The following is a 12,291-nucleotide window of genomic DNA, read 5'->3' as shown; positions in this document are numbered from 1 at the left end:
AGGGAGGGGTCTCAAATAATCATTGAAATGTTTTCCGTATCCAAATTCCTTCCCGTGCCAAATTTCGTTCCAATATTTTGATTAGTTTTCAAGTTACATGAAAAATTGAAATGTAGCCCCTTCCCCCTTCCTGTCACCCCACTGAGAGGAGAGAGGGGTACCTTATATTCATAGAAATATTCCTCGTTCCCAAATACCACCCCATGCCAAATTTTATACCATTTGCTTGATGTGTACTCGAGTTATGCAGAAAAGTTTCTTTTGTTTGGGAGGCCCCTCCCCCCTTCATGATAGAGGGAATGGTCTCAAACCATAATAGGAACCTTCCCCTGTCTCCAATACCCTCACATGCCTAGTTTCAAGCAAATCGGTTCAGTAGTTTTCGAGTCTATAGGGAACAGACAGACAGAAATTCATTTTTATATATATAGATTAGAAAGCCATTAACTTAACCAACAAAATCCACTCAAAATTATACTAACTCGGCCGAACATTTTAGGTTATAACATACTGAAAAAAGACATTATTTTGGATATTTTGTGATATATCTCTTTTCTTAGCTGAAATAGGTATTTGACATGCTCCACAAAATTATGTGTTCCAACAAATTTGAACAACTTTCTCAAATATACCAAGATTGTATACTAAAAACGATAATGAATAAAAACTCAAAATAACTTGTATTATTTTAAAATGCTCGTGATTTTTTATGATTTTCATGCGATCTTGATGGTGTCTTCAACAATGTTTCTTACAATAATAAGATCTACAACTTTTGTGAAAACATCAAGTCTCTAAACTTATTATTTTAATGAATCATCAAATGAATCATAAAAAAATATGAAAATGTTGCGTCATTGTAAGTTTGTCAGTTTTGTTTTGTTTCAATTCCTGTTCGTTTCCCGTCCCGTGCTACATTAGCAAAAGTTGTTAGTTTTTTTATCAATCAGACCGTGTTTGCTTATTAAAGGTAAATGTGTAGGAGAACCACAAAAAGAGATCGGAGCTCCAAAAACTAGACGGGGCACAAACTATGAGGATGTCAATGAAGGGGCGAAGGCTGGTGAGTGGTTCTAAATAGGAAGGAGAACGCAAAAAGAACGTCAAGTCCCTTTAATAAAGGGTGAAAACATCAGGCATATAAATTTCAAGCTGGTTATGGTTTTCAGCCTGGTTTCCATCTTGTAAAAAAAGCCAAGCTTTTAAACTATTCGTATCACGACGAAAACACAAGAGCATCATATTGCAATAAAAAACAAACTGGTTCAGTTATTTATCGTCTTCAACTTTTTATTGAAAAGTAGCCCCTGTGTTTGCATTAAGTAGACAATGTCAATACACTTCAAAGATACAAGCAGCTTCTAAATTGAACACTTATTCCTAACTGTTAGCGTTTCCGTTTTTGCAATGCTCTACCTTTTAATTTCATCTCATTGTCCGTGGATCCTTGTCATTAGGACAAGTTAAACTGAAAGTGGCCATCGGGGAGCTCCCGATGATGATGGTCCAGAGCAAGAAGTGGTTTCACTTTTTTTTCAAAAAGCACATCAGACTCTTCCGTATGTAGGTTAAACATAAGCAGTAGGTGGGAAAGTAGGTGTACTTGTTACTTACCGCCCGATCCCCGAGACTTTTCACCCGGCAATGGAGCTGACACGTTTGCCCTGCGATGGCCGTAATTTCCCGCCTGGTCGTGTTGTCGAAGTATGGCTGCACCAAGCTGTTTTCCCAGTACATTTGCATGTCCGGACTGAGGGTGTCTGTGAGTGGGGGTGAAAGGAGGAAAAAAACGAGAAACAGAATGAACACATAGCGCAGATCGGATGAGAACATCATGAAATGGTGGCGAGATGAATTTAAATAATGAAAATCGTTAGCCCGTAATGGACTCTCGGGAGACTCCTGGCCTGGTCTGGCGTGTCTCCCGGCTTGGACCCGGGATTCGGGCTGATAAAGTGCCGCGTTGAGTGCGTTGTAATTTGTAAAAGCCAGCCAGGCCCGGGTGCCCTACTGAATTACTGATGGTTTTGTTTCGGCAGAGAACACATTTACTTACAATTGCTTTTGTGGCGTTAATTTACTGGAAGTAGTTCGCGCTGGCCTGCGAGGTCATTCATCTTGATTTGTGAATTGGATGGCGCGCGGGCGAAAATTATACGCCACGAACCCAGCGCTGACGTCATGATCGTATTTGAGGAACAGTAGTAGGTAGCTCATTGTGCTATTGCTCGGATCTTTTGATAATATAGCATGCTGAATGCCATTTCAGGCCAATTTCGAAGGCCAAATTGTTTTATATCTATTAAAATAAATCAACTTTTGTCCATACAGGTATTGATGATTTAAACATTTTTAAATAAATTCAATCAACACCAATTTCCGGATAATTGAACATTACACGTAGTTTGCACAAAGAGAACCAGAAAAATGTTTAACATTATTTCTCCATGTGGTTCAAATGAGAAATAACCATAAATTTCAACTAAATATGAAAATAATGGTGTTCTACAGTATGGTTGTTGGAACTCACAAAATCCGGGCATTTGATTTCGACATTTAAAACCCAAAAACCGTGCACTATCCGGGAAAATTTTGCCGAAAATTGAAAAAAAAACATCACCATTTGATGATAAATATATCTTGCTTTTTCTGTAAACAATCCACGAATCGCACTTGTAACATAGGAAAGGAATTCTTTATTATAAAAATTAGAATAGGTTCTAAATATTTTTATTTATTTTTGCTGCTTAATTTTTCTAAGCTTACTAGCTGATCCCGTACGTCCCGCATTGAACTTTTAAGCTGAGGAGTTTATGTTCATAGTGCTGGAACAGCATGTGGAGTTGTCGACTTCCTACAGGATTGCTAGATTCGTAAGGTATAGGGGAAAGGTTTCCTAAATGGGCCTATCGGGTTAAATGACCCTACGTCTGTTTGATGAAATGGCTGACTAGACAGCTTATCTGACCAATGCATTTTGAGGGTGATACGCTTAGAACATAAGGCAAGAAAGAATTTTATGAATTTACAAACTCGAAAAAATTAAAAAAATCGTACAAGATTTTGAAACATTTTGATGTAATATTTTGACTTTTCAAAATTATACGTTAAGTAGCCTAAAACAAAAACTAGGATGGTTTATGTTTCCTACTCAAATGAACTTTAGAAATTAAACATATTTCAGCTTTTGTTGAGGTTTAATAATGATTATATAGTGGAATAATAGAGTGTTTTTGAATGGCCCCATCATGTTTGTAAAATGCCTCCATCCTAAAATAACAGGTTAAATAGAATAAATAAATGATTGTTATCATTGAAACTTCAAATCTAAGCTCTGAATGACATCTTAAGAAAGAATTGACGATCTAAAAACAGATTTGATAAAGTTTTTCTCATGGATGAACTGCCTCCATAGTATGGCAACCCTAACTATTGTTTTATTCCATAAAATTAGAATATACATAGATTTTTATGCAACTTCAGCTTTGTCGTACGAAAATTATTACTTTCTAGCAGTGTCAATGAAATTATACGGAAATATTGCCCAAAAAACAGAAATTTTGTTCAAAACATAAATAGGCGCATTAAGCCCGCACGGTTTGAGGTTCGGCATTTTAGACAACACTCATAATAAAATCATTTTCTTGAAAACAGAAGAAAATTTTAACATAAAAATTACTCCAATGAATAGAAAACAAACGCCTGCACACGTGTATATAGTTTTTGTACACATATTCGATGTGATATTTGATAAAATCAGTGTTCTGCTTAATAGGCGCATATAGCCCGCTCCTCCCCTACTACTTCGTTGCTTACATATGTATTAGTAGGCCAACCGAAAAACAGTTAGAGAAATTCCACAGAAATATTTAGAAAACTTTCAAAATATTATTTTTCTAGAAAAACTACTCTTTTTGAAATTCAGCAAAAAATATAAAAATGTTCACCAGAATATTTTTAATTTGCCAAGTGCTTATGCGGATGCAAAAAGTATTTTTTACGTGGATTTTTTATCAAGTTATAAAATTGCATTTCGTCAAATTACTAAGAACTGAAATATTTTCATTTTTGTAGAATTTAATATAAAGTAGCATTCATGTAACAAATAATTGTTTTAGCATACTTTAACAACTACATTTGAAAAAATCCATTCCGAAATTCGAATATTTTGAGGAAATACTGCTAACTTTCTAAAAAAACTGTCTCGTAGTCAGAATATTGAAAGCTTTGGGACATAAATTTTACAAATTGCCACACAAGATATTTCAAAGAATGTGGTTTATTACTTTCCTGAAAAATATGACCCCTCAAATTTCTTCACATTTAAATTTCCCATCAAATCCCATACATTTCGGTCGAAATTTCATAACTATTCCTGACCCTTCGTATACACGGCTTCGTCGATTGAGGTTAAGTGCAGTCTTATACCTTTTCAACTACCTGTCTTGGACTTCATAAGCCAAAACTCATTATTTCATCAGTGAATTGCGACAAGCCACCAAAAAAAATTATTTGGTACTATGAATTTTTGTGCCATGACCATGGAAGGTAGTGATATAAGCTTATCTATATATATATAAAAAGCAATTTCTGTTTGTTTGTTTGTTTGTTTGTTTGTTTGTTTGTTTGTTTGTTTGTCCTCTATAGACACAGCCGTCTTAAGAGCTAGGGAACTGAATTTCGGCATGGATGCTCATTAGGACCAGGAACGATGAAAAATGTTTTTAGATTTTCGGATGACCCCTTCTGAAGGGGGTCGTCCATACAAGACAAATATTGTTTTCGCGATATTGACGTTACTTTTCGTCGGATCGTGTTGAAAATTTGCACATGAGGGTTTTGAAATACGAGAAATCGATTTAAGGTGTGAAATTTTGTGTAAGGGGTCAGCCAAAGGGGTCGTCCATATTAACTATTCACTGTTAATGCGATATTGTCGTTATTATACATCGGATTCAGACGAAAATTTGTACACGAGAGTTTTGAGGGACGAGCAATGAATTTCAGGTATTAAATTCAGTGTAAGGGGCCGGCAAAATGGGTCGTCCGTATAAACCTTTCAATATTTTTGCGTTATCGTCGTTTTTTGACATCGGATTGGGATGAATATTGCACACGGTAGTTTTCAGAGACGGGCAATCGATTTCAGATGTCAAATGTTTGGCCAGGTTTCGACGAAAGAAGTCGTCCATATAAATTAATTTTCAACTGTTTTTTGCAATGGATTGCTTTGAAAATTTGCACACGGGAGTTTTAAGGGAAGGGCAATCGATTTCAGATATCAAAGGTTATATAAGAACCCCCGAAAGGGATTTAGGTTTTTGGCAATAATTAAGTTGTTATTCAGTCGAAATTTATACACGTGCTTTTTTGGTACGGTCAATTGATTTCTGATTTCAAATTTTGTAGCTGACGACAGACAAAGTGATTATCCAATATTTTTGCAATTATTACTTAACAATGAATTCAGAAGTGCAACTGGAAAATGCTTGGCAATTGACTTTCATACAAACTGTTCATGACATATTCCAAGTTGAAAACGAAACGGAGTTCGTGTGGGATCAGCTAGTTTGTAAATAAAAGTGGGATCCTGCGAGTGACCTTTTCGCAGTTAATCAGAACATTCATAAAAACGGACCAAATCATGCGTGTTGGCTTGGTATTAAGCTTTATCTTAGGCCTATTTATCAATTCTTTCCAGTCTTTGTTTTCAGGTTTCAGGTTTTTAGAAACACGCAAGGTTCTCCGACTTTCACAGTATGCAAGTAGTGCGCGGGGAGCTAAATGAGTTTGTTTACAAACATAAGAATATTTGCTGAGCAGATCAGATGTTTGTTGATAAACAAATTGCATGAGTTCCGCAGTTGCAAATCCAAAACGGCCAAAATGGCTGAATCGGCAATTTGGCATACGGTAACACCTCTTATGTACACACCTTGACCGGTACGAAGCCAAGGAAAAGTGCACGGAAAATAATGAAAAGATAAAATTTACCGAGATAGCAAGGAACGCTCGTGGAAGCCGAAAAGGTAACTTCTATCATTTCGAAGTGAAACTCACCTCACAGTTAGGTAAAGTTTACCTGAATCGAGATGGATTAAAAGGTACAATTTATCTCGAAAAAATAGTAACTGTTTGCCGAAACCGTTTATTGAAGTTAAGCTGTTTCGTCCTTCAGAAAAAAGCTTTGCTTCGCGCCTGGATTTTGAACAGAATGGTAAGATTAGATATCATTAAGCTGTGCTGGTTCCCGTCATAACACTTTACTTTTGTTTTAGATCATTGCACAGAGCTTCGAGGTGTATTCCACGTCCTCCAGATATTATTTCTGAAAAGCCGAACCTGACCGGATTAGCTGAACGAAGAAGGGCATGAATGTATCAAGGCAATGCAGGAGGATTTAGCGGGCATTGTGGCTCGGAAGAACGTGAAGCTGAATTGCCACGAGCCTGGCGAAGAATGGACTTGCCTGAACACTTTTTAAAATACGGTGATAAATTTTACTTTTTTTTATTTTCCGTGTGGTTTTGACTTTTCTTCTTGCTTAACCCGGATCGAAGCGATTTCACAACCTGATCGATGACAGTCAAAATAATTGTTGTCAGTTTAAATCTGTCCGGTTTTTGTCCGTAATCTGTTTGTCCGTCCTGACCATTCCTTCGCTGCTATGAAAAAATTGCAGATGACAGAAATCGAAATCGATCTGATTGAATCAGTTCGGTTTTGGTTCGAAATCTGTCAGTTTTTCTTGATGGGGCTGTCATTCGAAAACGTTTCTTAACGTATTCGTACCAGGACGTCTATCTCATTGTCAGAAAAGCCAGGGAATCCTTCCTGGATCGAAGGAAAATTCGAAAACGGTCCAATTCGGTTCGAAAATGAACTGATTTTCGCCCGAAATCGGTCGAGATTAGATCAGAAAACGAACTGATTGTTTTGACAGCTCTCTTGCAAAAACTTCTCGTCGTCAGGAAAGTTGTATCACCAGGGAACTGAATTGGTCCGAATTTAGTTCGATTTCTGGTTTGTTTTCCAACCGATTTTGGTCCGATGTTTCAATCCGGGTTGTCATTTACAGTAGGACACTCTAAGGCCGTGGTTTTCAAAATTTTTCACTCACCGCCCCCTTTTGCAAAACTCTCAGGCTCAACGCCCCCCTGAGCGAGTTTTTAGAAGATCTTAAATAACAAAATGATGATCTGGACCGTTAAGAATCCATGAGCTTTTGGTGTTATATTGTTGAGAAAGAAAACGTTGAATTCATTCAAATTGATGATTTTATTGATTGAAAACCCTAGTAAAAACTAAATAAATTTAAAAATTTCAATGACAAATACTACAATTTGAAAAATAATTGGTTTGTAATGAAAACAAAACAAATTTCTTCAATTTTCAAATTATTTTTTTTTGTCATCATTGAATTCAAATTAATATTTGTCAAGTCTGTAAAAAGTAGTATTATTTCTTGATATCATAAATTTCATAACTAAACATTTTTCAAATCTAAAATCGTAATTTGAATCCGGTTTAAAGTTTAACAGAATTCAAGGGCTTTAAACTTAAAAATGTATTCCTATAAATAGATTCCGGCAATGTTATTGATAACCGAATTATATATGCCACAATTAAATTTTCAAATTGGTCAAAATAAAGATGAACAAATCAAAACCAAAAATATCTGTTCTCTTAAGTTCTCTTATGTCAGAATTCTTTCGTTGTTTTCTTTTCAAGAAACTTGTGACTGGCTCAACAAATTTTTTGAGACAATTTTCCTAAGGGGTCGCTGAACGTTGCTCAACGACCCTCGATCAATTTTTTTGTAGATAAACTGCAATAATCACTTTTTTGGCTTTAACTTTTGTGCACATGCACCGATTGCTCTACAAAGTGTGTTTTCTAAATTCAGACCTAATTTTACACATTTCCGATCACGACAGTACGATGATACGAGTAACGACAACAAAGTTATTGAGGTTATAAGCGATATATGGAAATATAATTGTGTAATTTTACACGCATGTTTTCAACCGTCTTTTTGAATTTTCCGGTAAACTACCGAAGGGTCAATTGAAAAGTCGCATTTTTTTAATGTTCATTTCTTGTAATGGTTGCGGACTTTGTGTATTTTGATCAAAATCGTTAAAAATCGCACTTAATGCTTTCTGCAGCCTTTCAAAAATTTTAAAACACGTTATTATGTACAAGGCAATTGTAGATCTAGATTTGTTTCAACTTTGGGTTGAAGACTGCGTATCGTTTCGTCTTAACAACATCGATCCAGATTAAAAAAAACTTTTTATGAAGGTCATTTTTTAATTTTACAGTATCTCCTAAAGATAAAAATAAGTTTTTTTTTTATTTTTTCATTGCGGCCAACCACATTCCCTCACACCAAACAGCTCGATTTGAGCCCCTTGGTTATCGACGATAATTATTTTCAGCAAAACAAGAAATAACTGAATACTTTAAAAAGCGAGCAAAATTTCAATAATGCTGAGAACTTTTAATGTGATTATTAAATGCGAGAAAATATAATGAGGAAATGTAACAATATTTTTTTTAAAATGAATCTCAGTGTAAGAATATTCCTTTTAAGAGATCCATTATTGATCTTATGAAAAAATTAAGATTTGAAAGAATCATTCATCTATATATATAAAAAGCAATTTCTGTATGTTTGTTTGTTTGTTTGTTTGTTTGTTTGTTTGTTTGTTTGTTTGTTTGTTTGTTTGTTTGTTTGTCCTCTATAGACTCAGCCGTCTTAAGGGCTAGACAGCTGAAATTTGGCATGGATGCTCATTAGGACCAGGAAGGATGAAAAATGTTTTCAGATTTTCGGATGGACCCTTCTGAAGGGGGTCGTCCATAGAACACAAATATTGTTTTCGCGATATTGACTTTACTTTTCGTCGGATCGTGTTGAAAATTTGCACATGAGTGTTTTGAAAGACGAGCAATCGATTTCAGGTGTCAAATTTTGTGTAAGGGGTCAGCCAAAGGGATCGTCCATATTAACTGTTCGCTGTTTTCGCTCTATTGACGTTATTCTACATCGTATTCAGATGAAAATTGGTACACGATAGTTTTGAGTTACGTGCAATCGATTTGAGGTATCAAATTCAGTGTAAGGGGCCAGCAGAAGGGGTCGTCCATATTAAATTTTCAGTATCTTAGTGATATTGACGTTTTTATACATCGGATTGAGGTGAAAATTTGCACATAGGAGTTATTAGGGACAAACAACTGATTTCACTGATCCAAACTAAAATCAGGGGCCGGCCAAAGGGGTCGTCCATATTAACTATTCACTGTTGACGCGATATTGTCGTTATTATACATCGGATTCAGACGAAAATTGGTACACGAGAGTTTTGAGAGATGAGCAATGGATTTCAGGTATTAAATTCAGTGTAAGGGGCCGGCAAAGGGGGTCGTCCATATAAACCTTTCAATATTTTTGCAATATTGTCGTTATTTTACATCGGATTGGGATGAAAATTTGCACACGGTAGTTTTCAGGGACGAGCATCTGATTTCAGATGTCAAATGTTTTGCCAGGGGTCGACGAAAGGGGTCGTCCATATAAATTAATTTTTCATTGTTTTTAGCTATATTGACGTTATTATACAATGGATCGCTTTGAAAATTTGCACACGGCGTTTTGTAAGAACGTTAAGTGTCGTGTCCTGTAATACGTCGTGTGTTAATTGTGCACACGGTAGTTTTGAGGGAAGGGCAATCGATTTCAGTCATCAAAGATTGTATAAGAGTCCCCGAAAGGAGTTTAGCTTTTTGGCAATAATTGCGTTGTTATGCAATGATCGAGTCGAAATTTATACACGTGGTTTTTTGGCACGGTCAAAGGATTTCTGATTTCAAATTAAGTTGCAGACGACAGACAATGTGATCGACCAATATTTTTGCAATTATTACTTAACAATGAATTCAGAAGTGCATCTGGAAAATGCTTGGCAATTGGCTTTCATACAAACTGTTCATGACATATTCCAAGTTGAAAGCGAAACGGAGTTCGTATGGGATCAGCTAGTCTATATATATATATATATATATATATATATATATATATATATATATATATATATATATATATATATATATATATATATATATATATATATATATATATATATATATATATATATATATATATATATATATATATATATATATATATATATATATATATATATATATATATATATATATATATATATATATATATATATATATATATATATATATATATATATATATATATATATATATATATATATATATATATATATATATATATATATATATATATATATATATATATATATATATATATATATATATATATATATATATATATATATATATATATATATATATATATATATATATATATATATATATATATATATATATATATATATATATATATATATATATATATATATATATATATATATATATATATATATATATATATATATATATATATATATATATATATATATATATATATATATATATATATATATATATATATATATATATATATATATATATATATATATATATATATATATATATATATATATATATATATATATATATATATATATATATATATATATATATATATATATATATATATATATATATATATATATATATATATATATATATATATATATATATATATATATATATATATATATATATATATATATATATATATATATATATATATATATATATATATATATATATATATATATATATATATATATATATATATATATATATATATATATATATATATATGTAAAAAGCAATTTCTGTGGGTTTGTTTGTTTGTTTATTTGTCCTCTATAGGCTCAGCAGTCTTAAGAGCTAGTGAGCTGTAATTTGGCATAGATGCTCATTTGGACCAGGAATGATGAAAAATGTTTTCAGAATTTCGGTTGACTCCTTCTGAAGGGGGTCGTCCATACAAGACAAATATTGTTTTCGCATTTTTCACGTTATTTTTCGTCGGATCGTGATGAAAATTTGCACATGGGGGTTTTGAGAGATGGGAAATAGATTTTAGGTATTGAATTTTGGGTCAAGGGTCGGCAAAAGGAGTCGTTCATATTAACTTTTCAATATTTTTGTGATATTGACGTTAGTGTACATCGGATTGAGATTAAATTTTCGCTCGGATGGTTTTAGGGACGGGAAAACGATTGACGGTATCTAATTTTGTATAAGGGACAAATCAAAGGGGTCGTCCATATTCACCGGTCGCTATTTTTGCGGTATAGACGTTATTATACATCGGATTCAGTTGAAAATTGGTACACGAGAATTTTGACTGATGTGCAAACGATTTCAGCTATCAAATTTTGCTTAAGGGTCCGGCAAAAGGGGTAATCCATATTACCATTTCATTTTTTTCAAATTACCCAATTTTGGGTTAGGGGTCGGCCACAGAGGACGTCCATATTAATTATTCACTGTTTTTTGCGATATGAACGTTATTATGCAATGGATTGATTTGAAAACTTGAACACGGGAGTTTTGGAGGAAGCAATCGAGTTCAGAAATCAAAGTTCGGAAAAGAGGCGACCAATCTGTTACGATCGAGTCAAAATTTATACACGGTTTATTGAGGTTGGGACGGTCAATTGATTCCTGATTTCAAATTTTGTAGCATACGACAGAAAAAGTGAACGTACATATAACGTGTTCAACATTCTTGCAATTATTGCTTATAAATGCATTCGGAATTGCATCTGGAAAATGCCTATAAATTGACTTTCATTCAAACTGTTCATGACGTATTCTTAATTGAAAGCGAAACGGAGTTCGCATGGGATCAGCTAGTAGTATAATAATAAAAAAAAACTAAGAATACAACTAAAAACTACATACACTACGTACACTACGTTGTTATGTATCAGTTGATCGTTCAAATGTGAGTGGATTATCGATGTGGCTTGTAGCTCTCTCAGCGCCTGAATTGGAATTATACTGTCATCAGCTATAGAATACAAGTTTTTACTAGGGTACAACCAAGGACGATTGTAGACAGCTTTGAGACAGCGGTTCTGAGCTGCTTGAAATTTCTTTGAGTGAGAATTTGCTGCAGCACCCCAAATGAATACTAGATACTGTAGTTTTGATTGTACGAACGCCTGGTACAACACGGTCAGCTGTTTTCTGGGGACGAATCTTTTCATTCTCCAGAGTAAACTACAGGTTCAGCTAATTTGTTTCAGGAGCTTTTGAATATGGTAA

The 12,291-nt window shown here is 33.8% G+C and overlaps 1 protein-coding gene across 2 annotated transcripts in view; it reads right to left on the bottom strand.

Annotated features, from left to right (window-relative positions):
* LOC129757015 (limbic system-associated membrane protein-like) overlaps positions 1 to 12,291 on the bottom strand; it is a 287,486-nt gene that overhangs the window by 116,932 nt on the left and 158,263 nt on the right. For both annotated transcript variants that reach the window (XM_055754102.1, XM_055754101.1), the window contains one exon: positions 1,615 to 1,760. In XM_055754102.1, coding sequence (XP_055610077.1) covers positions 1,615 to 1,760 — 146 coding nt within the window. The remainder of the gene's footprint in view (positions 1 to 1,614; positions 1,761 to 12,291) is intronic.

This window comes from Uranotaenia lowii, chromosome 3 (genome assembly GCF_029784155.1).
Source record: "Uranotaenia lowii strain MFRU-FL chromosome 3, ASM2978415v1, whole genome shotgun sequence".
Classification (NCBI taxonomy): Eukaryota; Metazoa; Arthropoda; class Insecta; order Diptera; family Culicidae; genus Uranotaenia; species Uranotaenia lowii.
Note: the sequence above shows the minus strand (reverse complement) of the source record. Positions and strands in the feature narration are given on the sequence as shown.